Here is an 18,310-nt window from a genome sequence, read left to right on the forward strand (position 1 = left end):
CATATCAGAAAAGCAAGTTTTTTGACAAAGTACTATTAAAACACCCTGTTTTTACAAAACCATTCTTAACTGCTCTGTGTAGAAATCACAGAGCAATGCAACTGTGTGCTGGACAAGCGAACGGTGAGGTGGATTGAGAGCTGTCTGAATGGCATGTCTCAGAGGGTTGCAATCAGTGGCAGAGTCTAGTTGGAGGCATGTAGCTAGTGGTGTCCCCCAGGGGTTAATACTGTGTCCAGTATTGTTTAACGTTTTCATCAATAATTTGGATGAAGGGATAGCGTTCCCCCTCAGCAAGTCTTGTGATGATACAAAACTGGGAGGAGTGGCTGACAACCCCATAGTGCTGTGCTGCCATTCAGAAGCATCTTGACAGGCCGGAAAGATGGACACAGAGGAACCCCTTGAAATTCAACAAGGGCAAATGCAGTGTCCTGCACCTGGGGAGGAATAACCCCATACATTGGTACAGGCTGGGGGCTGACCTGCTGGGAAGTAGCTCTGTGGAGAAGGACCTGGGGGTCCTGGTGGACAGCAAGCTGACCATGAGCCAGCCATGTGCACTTGTAGCCAAGAAGGCTGATGGTGTCCTGGGTTGCATTAGTAACAGCATTACCAGCACGGTGAGGGAGGTGATCAGGGCCTCTATTCAGCCCTGGTGAAAGCTCACTTGGAGCGTTGTGTCCACTTCTGGGCTCCCCAGTACAAGAGGGACATTTTGCTCCTGGAGCGAGTCCAGCAAAGGGCTACTAAAATGATTAAGAGACTAGGACATCTCTCATATGAGGAAAGGCTGAGGCTGAGGGAGCTGGGCCTGCTCAGCCTGGAGAAGAGAAGGCTCAGGGGGGATCTGATCTGAAGGTATACGTATCTGAAGGGAGGATGTCAAGGCAGTGGGGCCAGACTCTTCTCAGTGGTGCCCAGCAATAGGGCAAGAGGCAACAGACACAAACTGAAACACATGATGTTCTGTCTGAACATGAGGAAAAACTTCTTTACTGTGAAGGTGACTAAGCACTCTGAACAGGTTGTCCAGAGTTGCTCCAGCACTCTCCTTCCCTGGTGATAGTCAAAAGCTGTCTGCACAGGATCCTGGGTAATGTGCTCTAGGGGACCCTGCTTGACCAGGGAAGTTGGACTAGATGATCACCAGAGGTCCCTTCCAACCTCAACCATTCTGTGATTCTGTATTCCCAAAAAAACCTTTCTGCATCACAATGACTTGTGAGAAGAGCCCAACACAAAGGATAAGAATGACGCATGGCCAGCAGGAGGAGCTGAGAACAATTCAGTTTTGATCAATGTCACTTACATCATAACCATTTTGGGAGCCTGATATGGAAAACAGAACAAAACGACAAATCCTCATCACAGTTAAACATAGATACTTGTACAACCTGTCTGAGTAATAAAAATTTCAGACCTCTATAGCATGCACTTCATTCACTTATGTTTGTTCAGAAATTTCTATTGAATATCTAAGCTCCTGTTGGACTATTTACTGAACATTTTTTTCAAAACATGTAGCTTGTTTTTTTGAGCACATCTGTTTTATTTAAAAACTAAAAAGTCTCTACAGAGCATAAAGCATCTTTATCTCTTATTATTGCCTTCACCATACCCCATGGCCTACACTCTTCTAGCCAACTCATTGCAAAGACTTCAGGCAGTAGCATTATCATAAATAAAATCTGCAGATGAAGCAAATGAGGAAATCTGTGAACCAATACTGCAAATGAAGCATTTTAATGAAGTGTTCTGGAAAAGACTTACAAAGACTCACTATGCAAGTGATTGCATCCAAAGCTTTAAAGGCATAGCTTCAAGGGGGACGACTATTCAAAATAATAAAGTAGTCCTTTTTTCATTGATTCAAAGCATCTGTGGTATTACGTGGAAAAAATACTATCATGGCAATTTGTTGCTTGCTAACAAAAGTTTTTGTAACTTCAGTGGGAAGAGTTTACTGATCAGAAATCCAGAGCCAATTCACTGAAAGTCCCTTCCTCACTCCTCTAACATAAAATCAAAAGGAAATTCCCAATTAACATTCTCCTAAACCAAGCAGACTAACCTTCAACACTTTTTTGATGCCATTGATAGTGGAAGTCAACAAGGACCGCACTTTTTGGTCATCATTAAGGTAATCTGCATGGCGTACACACATGAACAAAATATATGCAGGTAGTCCTGGAATCAGGTTGACAGCTACCCCACGTGGTTTCAGCTCTTGGGAAAAACAAACACACATTATTTTGTCATCCATAAATTCACTGGAAACTGTTATACACTGTAATTGCAACTTCCCCAGTTAATTGTACATATATATCTATATATGGCCAGTGAAAAATTAACAACAAAACTAAGAAGAATATATGAGCCACTTTCTTGATAAAATATCAGAACAGAATGTAAATGCCTGCTAAAAAAATGTGGACACAATAACACACACTATGTTAATCAGGAAGGAAGATTAGGTTACAATAGACATTTAGAAATTTCAGATAGATTGAACACTGTTGAAACCAAAATATGCTGTGCATCTTATGTTCACTTTATTTTTCAGAGTATGTGTGAGCATGGGAGGCTTCAAATGGGAAAGATGCTTACCTAAAATAAGATTCTTGACCAGTTTTTGTTCATCTTCCTTCTTATATTCTAACATCCCCTGGAAGTCCTTTTCTTTCCGCGGAATGTTGACTGGACGAATAGGTTCGTCAATGATTTGTCCAGGTGATATGTTCTCCATCTGCCCCACTTCAGAAGGAAAATGAAAAGAAACAATATAATGTTTTCTAGTGAAACTAATGCATGTCAAAAGAAAGTTTAACATTTCTAATGAAGAATTGCATCATATAAAACTAATCCATGTTTTTCTTTGGTTCAGGGTAACACCTAGCAACAAAACTCCTATTAAACAAGAAGACCGATTCTTGATAAATGTGTATTTGGGTAGCATCCTTCCTTTAAAGAAGAGTGGAAGTGTATGAATGACATCCACTAATACACTGATGGCTGATACCCTGGATTTTATCATGTAAAAGCGTGATTTTATATTAGTTGATCAAAATCAGTTGATCCCAGATTAACACTGCAAGGGTCACTGTTAATTCTTCTGCAAAATGTCAGCATTTTTTAAGCCCGATCTTTGTTACCTATTGTGGTAGGTTTACCTCAACCAGCAACCAAGCATTCATACAACAATGCTACACACACTCCAGCAGGCTGGTAAAGAATATGAAGAGCAAAAGCGAGAAAATTCATGGATCAAGGTAAGGACTGTTAGGTGAAAGAAAAAACTGTGGTTTTGAAAAGCAGAACTTGATCTCATCCCATGAAAGCTACATCCTCTTCTCACAACCCTCCTAGCTGAATCTCTGCAAACTGTTGTGCATCCTGTAAATCTACTAAACGTATACACCTGTAAATTGGGATACAGAATGTAGAAATCCAAACTGGAGCTACCAGTAACCAAAGACTAATATACAGCTGTTTATTCAAGTTTAACTTGATATCACTGACTGCCCTGTTCTTTTCAAACAGTGGAGTGCGTAAGACTACAAAGTCACTAATTTTCATCTTAATACGCAACAGAACACTTAATTAGCCAGTGAGTTTGTTTCTGGAGAGTGATGACCATAAAAAGCTTCTGTAAGGTTAGGATCTGAGTTATTTGAAAACAAATTAATATTTTAACTTTTTAACATTATTAACCCCTTTTAACAATTACAATGATTTTACTTATGCAGAGACATAGTAAATTCTCAGTCTCAGCAGTCCTGAGATCCTACGGCAACTCTCTTTGAAGTTCATAAAAATAAAATTATCTTAGTGCATATCTCAGCATTCTCATATTCAAGTCTGGCCAGCTTCTGAAAAAGGAAACCTCAAGTGGAAAAAAGCAACCTCAGCATTCTTGGCTCCAGTGATAGAAAAATTCACAATCAAAGAAAAACTGTGTAAATTATTTCTATCTGGTTCATATTTAATATTGCTTTCATCTTGACAAAAACAGATACTGTCTTTGAGTACACAAATACACCAGGTAACACTCCTTTATGTTCAAATGGTTTCTGCCTTCAGAGAAGCATCAGCCTCCTCTTACTCATTGCTTTCAAATTATGACAAATCTTCTATAGCTTTATAAAGGAACACAGGGAGCTCTGAGTGGATCTCCTGTTTTTGTAATCAATTAACAGAGGCTAACGCTGCTAAAGACTTCATGTCTTCCTGCCCTCTAAGACAGATGGATATAATGACAACTGGATCACACACACACAAAAAAATCTTTTCCTTTCTCTCAAAATATAAAAGTACCTTCAAGTTCACCGATCTTCTTAGCAAATACTTTCAACTGTTTCTTTAACTTTCGAACAGTTTTGTCTTGCTTTTCAAGTTGCTCCATTAAATCCTGTAAATTAGAATGAGAGAAAGATTAAGATAGGAGAAAATGTCATAACGTGACAGAGACAAACCAGTGCTGTTAGAATTTACAAGGTGGTAGGAAAGCTGAACAGTGGTGCCATCCTCTGGATGAGGTTTGCAAGCCGGTACACTACAAGACAAATATCGCAAATATTATTAAGTTATCTGCAACACAACAAAGGCAAAGCTCTAAGGTTTATTCTGCAGACACTCAAAACTAGGTCAGTTCTTACGGAAGGAGACAAATGTCTGTGCTGCAAACACATCTCCCTAATGCTTCCTCCCTCCCTGCTCTTCCAAATGCCTCACTGAGATAATTTTCTGTATCATTAAATAGCTATCCTGTACTTCTGCGTCATTTATTCATACCTAGAGTACTGACTTGTTATTAAGACCTATCCATTTGATAACAATATGAAAGAGACATCTGCAGAAAAAAACATACCTTGCATTCAAAAGTACCAAAATCATCAAACAGCAAAATATACAACATTGCTTACAATGTTCTGCCATCTCCCTATTACTTATTGTCATCGCATTTCCTTAAACTGAAACTGGAGTCCTACAGGAAGCGTCTTTATATTCTGTACTTGAACAACACTGAGCACCTAAAAGTCCTATTGTTGCAATAAAGCAGTATTTTTCTTTCCAAGGAACACTCCCCAGCAATCCTTCTGTGAATGTTTATATGACCTATGCTAGCGCATTCACAAAATAATCTTGTAATTAAAAAAAAAAAAAAAATTAAAAAAAAAGTCTTTATAAAGGAAGCAAAACCTCAAGCTCAAAAAATCAGAAAGTCATTGCAGGATAAGGGTTTGAAAGTAGCTTTAAGAAAATGCTCTTTTGTAAGCACTTGCTTGCACCTTTAAGAAAATAAGAAACCATGAGCTCCTTGCATCAAAAGCATCATGACAGAAACTATGCTTTTTCTAAAAGTATTGAAAAATATTAATGCAACAGTGGCAACAACTTAGAATTAGGCACAAAACTGCTCTCTGTCATGTAGTAGAGTTTACAACCGAATATGATATACTAAGCAGTACAAGCAGAAAGATAATAGGCCTGTTGAAAGAAGATTCAAGGCCGTGCTTTGTATTCAATGCAGTGGTAAATTTTACAACAGAAATCCTGCTAGTAACACAAATATACTCAGATATAACAATTTCTAATTAAATTAAAAAATACACACAATTCTGACAGACTTTTGAAAATATGTGTGAAGGGATGTGATTCCTGAACAACAAATATGTGAGGAGAAATGCAGTTCTCTCCCTGGTTCCTCTAAACAAATTAAACATTTCACATCTCATTGAGATCTGGAATCTCATAAATGATACTCTTTCAAGTTTAGGTATTGTGCTCTCTCTACTCATTATCTTTAATTATTATGGAGATCAATTATTTTTATTTCCCCTTTTATCCTTACGATTTTTCATTTTTGAAAAATACTAATTATAATCTTCCTGATTAAACAGTTCAGCATTTTGATTCTGATAGATTTGTTTGCATCAGATGTCAGCACTGTAAGGAGATCCACGAAGAAATTCAAGCTAAGATTTGGCTATTCACGTTCGCAGGCAGCATTCACCTCTGTATGATCAGGCTCTATTTTGCTGAGCTGATTTTAAATGTATCAAAGTTTTAAAGTGAAGAGTGGACCTTAAAATTAAGCATCTTTTGCATCACATACTTCTTTTTCAGGGCATAAAGGCAGTATTAAATAGTGTTCAAAAAAGAAACTGCTTTGCTGACAATGCAAGACATATTAGTAACAACACTATGCATCAAAAAGATGCAGACAGATTACAGAGAGGACACTAAGACTAACAAAAAAAGCAGTGAGAGATGTAATTGGCATCGTGAAGCTCTCTGCAGGGAATCTCCTTTGAAAGGCAAGAAGGGAGGCAGCCTGCTTGTCAATTAGTGGGGTCCAGAAATAGCGAACGAGACAACAGAGAAACAGGATTCACGTGATCTACATACAATCATCCGTTTGTAAAGTGAAATCCGGTACGATTGATACTTCTTGGGATCATCTGCATACAACTCCTCATAAAACTGTAAAATAGGCAGAGGATTGTTTTTCTCCCTCCCTTTGAGACGCTAATACTTCAGTAAGCACTATATAAATAAATGAAATGAGATTTAAACATGATCAAGGATCTCTAATTTTTAGGTAGTTGAGTTCTTAGGTGTGGTGCTGACTCCAGCCTCTCTCAGATAGAAGTTAATGTAGATGAGTTGCAGAACAGTCAGATCTTTTAAAAATGGCCTGTAATAATACCATGAAAATCTGGAATGCAACCTTTGCCAGAAGCTGAAAAGGACGGTTTCTTCTGGTAATAAAGATGGGATTGCAGTGAATACTGCAATTCTAATATCACATCTGGAAAACCTGTAAATAAAAATAAAAACAAAAACAACCTCCTACTTTAGGGCTAGGAGAGGAAAAGAAGTATATTCCCAACTTGGAACCTTGCACTAGTCAAATATCCGAAGTGAAATACTAATGAATGAGTCTACATTTAACAAGTAAAATTACATTCACTGTATTTGAAAAGAAAGAGAACTCCCCTGAGATGTAATTACATGACTTTTATCTTGGGAACTCAGAATGTGATGAGTAGTTCTCTTGGTGGAAAAAAAGGTTAAAACTCATAATACATGACTAAGCAGTAGGAGGGAGCCGTCCAAGAGAGAAACAATCACCATTTACCTTTTCCAATGAGATACAATTTTACAATATACTTTCAACCAATTTTCCAAGATCTATTAGATGAATTATCTGTTGCTGTCCTCAAAACATCTGGTACTGAGACAACAGCCCTACAATTAAAACTTTTCTAACATATGTACGCAGGAAAGACTGCACTGTGGCTTGATTAGAGGAAGAAATGACACTCAGAGCTAGGAATTTTCTCCCTGAAGTAGTGTGGTTCATTCTACTACAAAGAAGAAACTATACAGAGAAATTCCAGGCTAATAAACAGCGATAAGCCAATGATATTTCAACATAGGTCTCTTTGGAAAATTTCCCCAGAAATGAACTAGCCTGTACATGATGAACATATGCCTTCACCTGGAAAGGAGTTTCACCTGACCTTTCTTTCACACGAAAATATTGTGCAGTCAACAAGGAACACCAATCAGCCAAGTGACTTCTAACCAAGTTTCTTTTTCTGGAACTATTTGTTTCTATAAAACATATTGAATAGCTGGAACTCATAACACAGTGCATAATCTGTGTAGCTTCAGGCAGGGATGGAAATGGGAAGAAAAGCTACACTGAAGAATTAAAAAAATACACCTGTGTTTTTCAACAAAATAAACTGATGTATTTCAGAATAAACACCACTGCTTGCCAATAATATTTTTTTTATGAGTTCCATGGATATCAATCATTCTATTTAGGGATGATTAAACTCATCAGCTGAAACCAGTACTGTTACGCTGGGATCCATGAGCTTTTTCCACACCACAAACTAACAAATTCCCCAAAATAATGAGTTCATCAGCAGTCATTAGTCTCTCTCTCCCATTAGCTTACCTAAAAAAAAAAACAAAACCTGCAGCTCAAGCAATTTTTTACGGAAGGCTGCCATCTGAAAACTGATGAGAATTTACAGGCACAGACAAGTCTGCGAGTCCCAATGCCTGCTCCAGCAGCATCACTGCCCTTACCAAGTTTTCGTTTGTCAGCCGGGTGATCTCATGCTGCAAGCTGGCTTCAATCCGGGCCTCTGGGGGCAGCTGAAGATTCTGCGCCAAGAGCTGCTGCTGGCGATTGTTTTCTTCTTTCAGACTTTGGATCTCTCCTCGCAGTGATTCCAGTTCGTTCTCGTGGCTCTTCTTCTGCGACTGAAGCTGAGACTCCAGCAGCCTAAGGAAGTTGAGCGACAATTGTAAGAACACACTCAGAAAGTCACATCCCAAATTCTCAGAGGGAGTCTAAAGCTTTAGCTGCTGCTCAGGAACAATTAGCCATGGCTTGCAAAGGAAAATGAAAAAGGCAGAGTACTCTTTAAACCCTTCAATATGCCTTCTAATTAAATTACGTTCGTATGATCAAAAAGTGGAGAGAAACTAATGGTGACAATGCTTTGCATTTCCTTTGTGATTGAACACATACTGCACGTATGGTACCACGGAGAATGTGTGGTAAGAAAAGCATTACTACATCTTCACAGACTGCCTCTGTTTTTAATGAGGTTAGAGAGGTTTTACCTCTAATCAAATCATAAACTGTGTAAGATGAAGACAGTGTATTCTCTTAAGCTAGGTCCCTGTGATATTAACAAAGGAAAATCTTTTTTCTGACAGAGTCCAGTCAGAAACCATTCGATTACAGTAAAATAATAGTATTTACTTTTACGCTAAAATAAACATTTTGAAGAGGGTTGTCATTTATACAGGCATGGTTAACGACAGAACCAAACTCAGGACTGAGATACAGGATCTCTACTTTACCCTTGCTACTGACTCACTCTTTCCCCTTGGGCAAATCACGTCTCAAATTCTTCTTATGTGAAATGAGAATAACACGTAAGAGCTTCCTTCAAAGCAGCACTGTGTGGATTTAGCTCCTGTTTGCAAGGCACTGTCCAAGTGCTCTGACTCATTATTTCATAAATATACACACACAGGAAGTGACACTACTACAGGCTTCTAGTGTTCAATTAGACAATCTTTCAGGGTTTAAATATGCATAAGGCAGGCACATTTATTAGTAACCAGACTGATCAAGCACGCGAGGGCAAGTAGTCATTTACTTGCATTGCTCTGCCATTTACTATAAAGCTTGTTGTCTCTACAGTGCCAGCACAAGAAAGAAGACATACAGAGTGATCACTCTCACGTCACACTCTGCAGAACGCTTGCTCTAAGTTAGACCTTCGCAGACTGACACAACAGTGTTAGGTTCAGAATTTGTAAGCACAAGGAAAGGAAAGACTTCAGTTAGTAGCATTCATTGCAAAATAGCTCCTTTTGTAGTTACTGCTACCAAATGTGTATATTTAAGAAAATTAGCACTGCAAATCTGTTGAATTAGGTGCCAGCACACAACTACGGACCACTCTGGAAGTCTGGGACACATTTAGGAACAGGGGGTCCAGCCACGCACACAGCTAGAACTGAACTCCCTAACCAGGTGAATCCCACCAGTGACCTGACCAGCATGTCGCCTTTGCAGCGGCTGCAGTGATTGTACTGAGGTCTGAACAGCACCAGGATGAACTAAAGATAACTTCTCTCTTTTTTGGCTTTCATGTGTGTTACATTTTGAATCTTGCAGAGAGAGATGTGGGAGAAGAACATTAAATTTACTGAACTTGAGTTGGAGTAAGGGGAGTAAGACACAAATATTTGGAAGGAAAGAGTATGCTGAAGCTCTTCCAACAGTAGCTTTACAATTATGGAAACAACTGCACTTCTTTAGGCTGACAAACTGTACAGGACATTAATTTTGATATCCAACATAAAGGCAGACAAATAATACACGGTTAAAAATCTCTTCCAGTTGTGGATCTTCTGGTATTTTACAGTCCATTTTTGTGCAATTATTCTTATGAATTACCTATTAGTTGTTGCCACCATCTTAACTTCTTAAGGAATGTAACTTGAAAAGTAGAAAAAGTTGGGGACTAAGTTTGAGAAAACTCTTAATTTGCACAATGTATGATGATTTTCTTCTAATGAATATATTTTTTTTCTAAGCATAAGAAATGCTGTAGCTAAAGCAAGGGGCACAGCTAGCTAGAAAAGAAGATGCAAATGAAGAAGAAACATTCTGAGAAGTCTGGTAACCTGTTGGCTTGTTTTAACCCTTCATAAACCAGCCAAAGTTCTCCGTCCTCATTCAGCATATGATAGTCCTGGGGAGATTGCCTTCCAAGAAAAGTGTTTAAAAAATACAAGAGAGATACATGATGGTGATGAAATGACATGTTAAGGACATTACACTCTAAATTACAGTTACTAGAAAAGAGAAAGAAACAATGTTCTAAAACAAATTAGTAAAATACTTCTCTTGTTTATAGGTATTTCTTCTAAATGACGAAATTCAGTTCTTGGTGTTAGCCAAACTGGTTACAGCATTTCATGCTGTTACAATATATGTATTATGACAGTCTGCTGTGACAACTACTGGACAAAAGGTAAAAAAACAGCATGGGGAATGGCACCCAGTTTGAACTACGTAGCCAATTAAATGCTAAGAAAATGCATATCCAGGAAGCTTGATTTTGCACGTCCCCATTGTTTCTTAAGCCTTTCAAGTACTGCATACAGCAGTTTTACTAAACGAATCAAACTATAAGCACAACTACAAGTGTTCTCTAAGAGTCTAGACTTAAGTGAATGCAGCTTACTGAACATGATATACTAAGTGTGTCAAAGCACATCCCCAAATGATTGTAAATTAAATAAAGAGAACTTGTACCTGTTTGTTTCCTTCAATCCAATATATGCCTGTGCTATTTCTCCTTTGTCTTTCATCTTCTGTACATCTTCCAAGAGGATAGTAGAATCCGTCATAGTATCCTGCAAGAAGAATGATGATGATTTCCAGGGTATATTTAACAATGTAATTTTTCTTTGAATCCACGTTTTTGTCACTTTACTCATGTGGAACCTTACTCCTTGAGTAGCACCATCATGTGTATTTGGGGAGCAGGAGTTTGGTCTATAATTTCAACACCCATTTGGTATATCTTTTAAAATGAATCAAGCAGCATGCTAAAATATCAGCCTATCTAGTAAGCAGTAAGTGTGTTAACCTCTTTTCATTTGTTTGTCATATAAAAGGAACAAACAAATTTCATGAAATCATGAATTTGCATTTAATTTCATATTATGAGGAACATCCACTAATACTGAAATTCAAGAAGCATAATTTCGCAACATGTTATTTTTGAATCTCATAACAAGGTCCTCACTTCACATATTTTCAGTGCTCTGACAAAGCAGGAAATAATTTTACAAGGGCTGGAGATTTTTTAAGTTAGATATCATCACAATACTATTTTTGTTTCAGTTTTGAATGTTAAATGCTATTTTCCTGTGTAAAATTTTGGAAAGTATTCACAATAACAACTTTGTGGACATAAGTTTTGGAGCGTAGGTCTCTATGCCTAGTACAATTCATGTTATCTAGTATGAAAACCACTAGAACATTTAATATCCTCAAAGAATTATTCCCAACATCATAATGAGATTTTTGTGATTTTTCTAAAATTATTTTATCACACATTAAAACCACTGCATCTCACCTGCCAATCTATCTAGCCTTAGCAAGCTGTGCTTATTTATTACTTTTGTGCTGATGGAAAGAAATGCTAATTACTCTTACATCCTCACGAATACCCTACATGCTGTAGTTGTAATACTTAACAGCCTTTATTTAAAGTCAGTTCAGTTCCTCATATTCCTAAATACTCTATGTACTAAATTTTCTAATCAAACATTCAGCAACTCCTGCCTAGTATCTTCAGATCACAACTTGAGTCCTGAATGTGTGTATCTCGCAAACACATTATTTGGATAAAAAGCACTGTAAAGTAAGGTAATTCTTCCTGTCACGGACTGTTTTGGTGAAATTTACAGATTTTGCAACAGAGATCTGACTCCTAAATCACAGTGCTGCACATACTCTTCAAACAAACTCAGCAAGATACATTGATTGAGCTGATCAGACAGCTTCATGAATCGTCCCTTTCATGTTCAGGTTAACAGAAATCAATGGTTCAATTGTTAAATCTGCTCATTTTGAAGTAACTTATTCCCTTGTGCAGAGGGGGAAGATGGGGACACGGGAAAGGGATAATGAGAAAGATTCTGCAATAATGGCAAAATAAAGTACAAGAACAACTCCAAATACATTTAGGTTACTTATGAGAAGCAGGGAAATGACAGTTCAAGTATTTGTGTTTTGTCTGTTTGTGGGTTTTATAGCATTTAATAGTTCTGGTTAATAACTGTAGAAATAAAACATGTACCTTATCCTCCTGGCAATCAAATTGGAAGGCAAGAAAGAAGAGAAACAAATCATTTAAAAATTCTGTCTGCTGCAATTGTCCAACCTAACAAACAGAAGGTATCTATCTGCAAACTGGCTTTTAGCCATCCCACTGGTCACCTTCAGATCTCCCTCATGCTCACAACTGCTGTAAAAACAACACTTGGGTCCCACCGTTGTTAAGAATAAATTATTGAAGGATTTACTATTCAAGGATTAATTTATAAGGTTCCCAATATTATAGAAAATTAGTTTTGCTTTCTTCATAATTAGGCATTTAAAACAAGATAAGTACATCTTCATGCATCACAGACTTTCAATTGATTTAGGACATATATAAACATATTTCTGCAGTAACAAAGGAAAGAGAGGACGTATCCGTTAATTCCTTGCTGCCATCATGAAACACCAGTTCATAACTCAGTTCAATAGAAATAACTAGTTAATAATCTACCTGATAACTTTTTAGGCTGAACAACTTATTTTCAAAGCTATTACTTTTCTAAGTATCACCTCATTATTTTTTAAAAGATACACATTTCAGGGGTTCTAATGTACTCTTCTCAATCACATTACACATATCAAGCATAATAATACTGAATTCATACACCTTCATAGGTTATCTTTACACAATTTTATTGTTATTTATGTATAATCATTTATGATCCTGCTTAGATTTAGCAAAAATTGTTCCTTGCACTTCCTGCTGAGCTATTAATTGAAAAGAATTCCTGCAAACTGAAGTAAATTTTCCAATCAAACTACGTAACTCATTAGAGATAGGATGCTGCTCCAAATGAGATTTCTGCATTGTTAAAAGAGTCTGAGGAGATCCTGGTCAGACCATCAGTATCTGCCAGCCTGGTATGATTTTTACATGACTGTTGGTAGATAACCCAAGGCTGGTTTATTAATAGTCTCTCCCAATTTGGACTGCTGCAATTTGAGCACTAATAATGGATCAATGGATTATACTTAGAAAGGCTTTGAAATGTAGATCATTTTTTCTACCTTTTCAAGCATGCTGTTATACTAAATCAAGCACGTCAGTTATGCAATGTAGCTTTACTACAGCATGCATTTGCTGACTACTATTTACCTTGGGTTGAATAGCCTCTTTCTGGCTGACCAGCTGAGACCTCAGGATGAGGACTTCTTCCTTGCGTACTTCAAGTTCTTCACTTACTGAAGTTAGCTGATCCAGGAGGACTCTATATGCTGGGGCACCAGGAGCAGTTACCTCTGGAGATCGCGTTTCTGTGAGGGCCTTCTGCAGCTCATTCAACTCATTCTTCAGTTTTTTGTTCTCAGATTCAAGTTCTTGACGCTGCAATAAACAGGGACAATCCCATCACCCAGTAGCATGGTAAAAACTCAGTAACTGCAACACACCAGTCAATCTCTCCCCTATCCCCAGCCTCCTGATGACTGTGAATAGCATGCCTGAGAGGATTTCACTGATAGGGCTACCTTTTGTCTGAAGTGCAAAATCAGAACTCATATACATGAATCATACAAATTTGAAGGAAAAACAATTACTATTTTTCCCCTATTCTTCCTTTAACAGCAACAACAAAGTAAAGCTCCCAACAAACAGTGGACAGCAGGCTAAGAAGATTCTGCATCATTCAGTGTTATTAGGAAATACTTTTATTTTTAGTGATATAAGGTATGCATAAATTTAAATAATGTGTTTGGAATCACATTTATCACTATTTTTGCGCAAATTAACTTGCAAGCTGAGCTAACTATTTCAAAGAGAAATACCCCTGTTTTAGGGTGATCTTTTTGTTCTGCAGCCCCAGCCACACATCCTATACCTCAAAAAGGGCAACCATACAATAAAACACTTGCTGAGAAATTTTCGTTCCAGTTTTTCCAGCTAATATGCTGAAACAGGGGTGCTGACACAATTTGCTATGCCAGCAAATAGAATTGCTGGCAATATTCTCACTAGAAAGTAACAGAAAACTCCTTTTTATATTTACCTTGAGTGACTCATACTCCAACTCCGCACCTCTTATTGGAGGCCTTTCCTCCTCCTGTGATATAAAATAGACAAGGGTGAGAAAACAAACACACAAACAATCCTTTCTGTTCATTAATGTAGTTGAGGAAGAAAAAGGAAAGGGAGCTGAAATTATTTTCCTACAAAACTGGAAAATACTCTTTCTGGTACTCCTGAGTACTTTCGGTTGAATACTGGCATTGTCTCACTTACTTATGGATTTATGACGCATAATTGGTTAATGTAAATAAAATCATGTACAAATCATGATACTGTCACTGGTAATAAAACAGAGCAGGATGAGTGCCAGGATGCTCAAGATATCCACTAGTTGGAGAGTAACAAGAAACAACCACCAAAATTGGTTTAATATTTTCACAAATAGTTAGAGGCCAAATCAGAGGAGAACTTCAAATAAAATCTTCTAAGCAAGCTTGTCTAACCCCAGTATTTTGGTTCTGCATCCTGATTGAAACACTTCTTACTCTGCCTGCAAGCACTTCTTTCTCTGCCTAAAATTAACAATTATTTATTCTCTCCAGTGTTTAAGAAGAGTGCTATAATGCTATTCCTTAATAAAACCAGACTTTTTTATTAAAAAAAAAAAGTCCCAAGTGCTTTTGTTTCCTGCTAACTTCCATCATAGGATCTCAGGGACCTTCAAAAAGTAAATCATCAGTCCCTAGCATAAAACTTGTGGAAAATAAAGCAAGTACTAGGGGAAGATACAGATTTAGTTAAAGCCAGTCAGCAGTTACACAGCTGATATTTCACAAGAAGGGATACTCTGGAGTCAGCATTTGATCAGCTAGAAGGAGTCCACCTTAGCTTTAGCACGAAGAGCCTGTTCTTCCTTTCTGTCCAGTTCATCCTGAAGGGATTGCTTTTCTTGCTCCAGCTCTGTAACCCGTTTCTGCAGCTTGAGGAACAGAGACATGTCCAATGGTGCCTTTTTCTCACTTGGTTCCTGCTTTAGAAAGAACAGAAGAAAGTCAAGAAGTATTCCACTTCCACAGCAAAAGGAAGCACTACTGTGAGTAAAGAAGGGAAACAGACTGGGGAAAAGAAAGGCACATAGAAATGTTACTTGATTTTGATAGTTCACTACTGGCATCTAAAATGTTTCATCAGCTGTCAGAACGCTATTTCAGAAGAACGATCTACTAGCATAAAACATATATAAGCCTAAAGCCTAGCTAAAGAAAGCACTAGAGACAACCTAGCAGACAGAAGGTCTACAATTAAGCATACCTTTTATTCTTACTTGTTTGGAGGGGGGAAGGAGAAAAAAAAGTCTGTGGTTAGACTCACTTGGAAAGCGAACGTTAAGCAGGCACTTTTCCTTTTTTTCCACATTTTAAATTATAACTCCAGTAAATTCTTCAGATACAGAGAACTCTCTCTGCGAGTATAGATTTAGATCCTTGATTAACCAGGGTAATTTAGTGGGATGTGACACAAAAAGGTTCTAGAAGATATATTTTATGCCTTTTTCCTTTTATTATGCTAATTAAAGGGCCTGTTCTGGGACTAGTACACTAGCTTTCTTGCTATTTTCTGGGCAAGGACCAGCATTTGTAATCTGAAGGCGCATCAGAAATTGTTCGTCAGCCATTTTGTACTTTATGTAGCAAGAAGATTAAAGCACTCTCTATGAAGTGCACCATAAAATTTTGAAGCCCAGAAAGGCAACTAGAAAATTAATAATAATGACTGTAGCAGTTAAGCAAGCACAGTCATTTCCACTTCATCTTCCTGTTGAGGGGAAGACTCATAAACTACACCAACAGCTCAGGAAAAAGAAAATGGACTTTGAGTTTCTAGCTTTATTGTTTTATAATGAGACAGTCTCTACTTTTTGATATGGTTTTGTGTCATTAATCTGTATTATTAATCTAGAATCATACTGGAGTTTGAAATTTTAAGGGGTTAAATGAATACAGATTTAATCTTCCCAGTGCTGCATTTATTTACATTCCTGTGTTACCTTTTTTTTTTTTATTATTTACATTCAAAAAAACAAAACTGGCTCTAGAACAACAATTAATTAAGTCTATTAGCCAAAGGAAAAGATTACGTTTGGCTCGTATGTGAGATCCAATCACATGAAGTTGCACTGCCTTTTTCCTGACTGTCCATAAAGATAGGAGCACCTTTCTGAAACAATTCTGCAAAGTGAAATAAGTGGGAAGGCAAACTCTGAAAGCCTCTGCTCAGAATAGTGTCAGCATGAATTTGTCATGGTATTTGCATCCCTGGTAGAAAATCACTTTCTGTGGAAGCTTTCAGAAACAGTAACAACAGCCTGTAAAACCAATTGTGGAGATAACTAACCTAGACAGAGGGCAAATGGAGTGAGTTGTGGGATTGTTCAGTTAAGAAAATCTCTAGTAGGCACAGGAAAAGTTTTGCACCTGCCAACTGCCAAGCATAGTAAGACCACAAACTTGACAGCTCATTGCTGTGTTAGCAGTCTCACTCCTGTGGGACTGAGAAGGGACAAAACAGGGAGTTATCTTGGAACATACTGAGAATGGCTTGGAGTTGCACAGCACTTATTCATGATTATTATCCATTAAAGAGACTCATATTTCTGAATATTTTAAAATAATCTGGGATTTGTATTACTGCATATGCCAACGGAAAGTACATTCTCCGAGTGAGCTCAGCCACTGATCAATGAAAAGCTGTGGTTTTTGTTTGTTTTGTTGTTGTTGTTTCTATTTTTTTTAAACATTACCTCCATCCTCAGTGGTAAGTCTTCTGCTTCTGTGATCTCAGAGCTAAAAGTATATTCAGATTCATTGCTACTGTGAGTTGAATCCGTTCTTTTGTGTCCAGGCTTGGGGATGCTCTGGAGTGCAAATGAAACAAATCAATACTGCTATATGCTTTTGCCTGTGACTGTTTCTTCATAACTTACAAGTTAGCTTGTAATATATTCAGTGTTATTCCAGAGTTATCACAATTTATGAGAAAAAGTTTTTGATTCTGGTCTCTTGTGCCACCTAAAGCCTATGAGACGTAGTTCACAATCAAATTTATGGAGACAGGTCAGATCCTATACTAGCAAGTATTCCTGCAGAAAGCAGAATCAAGCAGCAATACAGCACTTCTTGGGAAAGAAAGGCTCACTTTATAGGAAAGGTGCAAGCAGGGTAGAAAAGCACAGGCAGCAATTCTCTAAATTTCCAGACGCTGCAGTGAGGAATATTTTTTCCTCCTGACAAGTATCATATTTCTGGAACTACCTAAAATTTAATACTGGATGAATGTTGCACAAATAACCCTAACACATGTGAATAACTTCAGGGCAAAGTAAGGGCAGATGTCATGTGCATTACCATTAGCAAAGTCACAACAGAAAATTAGGCTTCTTCCACAAGACTGAAAACTAAAAAATAATCAACCAAAAATTTTAAATGTGTTTGCTTCAGCTGAGCTAAACTAATTGATCAATGTCTAAAAGAACAAATTCTGTTTTCAGATACAGGTAACAACCACACAGCTGAGAGCAGAATCAGTTACTAAATTATACCACTCAATTCTGACTACATACATTTGTGAACAGCTTTTGATTTCTCAGATATTTAGCCACTTACCGCCATTAAGTTCATTTCATCCTTGAGATCATCATACCGCTCCTCTAAGCGGCTGAACTCATTTAGCAGGTTCTGATACCGTAACCTTTCATCATTCAGATCTAGCTCCAGCTGTTTCGTTTCCTCCACTAGCTTCTTTTCCATTGCCTCTGCCACGGAGAACAGGAATCCAAAGTGAGAACTCCAGTTCTACCTACCATGCAGTGCATCCATCCTGTAGGTACAGGACACGTGTCTGCAGCAGAACACATGCTGAAT

The 18,310-nt window shown here is 37.7% G+C and overlaps 1 protein-coding gene across 8 annotated transcripts in view; it reads right to left on the reverse strand.

The window, feature by feature from the left end:
• MYO5A (myosin VA) overlaps positions 1-18,310 on the reverse strand; it is a 103,768-nt gene that overhangs the window by 9,482 nt on the left and 75,976 nt on the right. Inside the window, exons 24-35 of one of the 8 annotated variants that reach the window (XM_035553823.2) lie at positions 18,053-18,201; positions 17,191-17,304; positions 15,274-15,420; positions 14,431-14,484; positions 13,542-13,769; positions 10,868-10,968; positions 10,234-10,314; positions 8,110-8,308; positions 6,412-6,486; positions 4,318-4,411; positions 2,611-2,757; positions 2,075-2,229 (exon numbers count right to left, since the gene is read on the reverse strand). In XM_035553823.2, coding sequence (XP_035409716.1) covers positions 2,075-2,229; positions 2,611-2,757; positions 4,318-4,411; positions 6,412-6,486; positions 8,110-8,308; positions 10,234-10,314; positions 10,868-10,968; positions 13,542-13,769; positions 14,431-14,484; positions 15,274-15,420; positions 17,191-17,304; positions 18,053-18,201 — 1,544 coding nt within the window. The remainder of the gene's footprint in view (positions 1-2,074; positions 2,230-2,610; positions 2,758-4,317; positions 4,412-6,411; positions 6,487-8,109; positions 8,309-10,233; positions 10,315-10,867; positions 10,969-13,541; positions 13,770-14,430; positions 14,485-15,273; positions 15,421-17,190; positions 17,305-18,052; positions 18,202-18,310) is intronic. The other 7 variants (XM_035553825.2, XM_035553827.2, XM_035553829.2 and 4 more) reach the window with 7 other exon arrangements.

Source organism: Cygnus atratus, chromosome 11 (assembly GCF_013377495.2).
Source record: "Cygnus atratus isolate AKBS03 ecotype Queensland, Australia chromosome 11, CAtr_DNAZoo_HiC_assembly, whole genome shotgun sequence".
Taxonomy (NCBI): domain Eukaryota; kingdom Metazoa; phylum Chordata; class Aves; order Anseriformes; family Anatidae; genus Cygnus; species Cygnus atratus.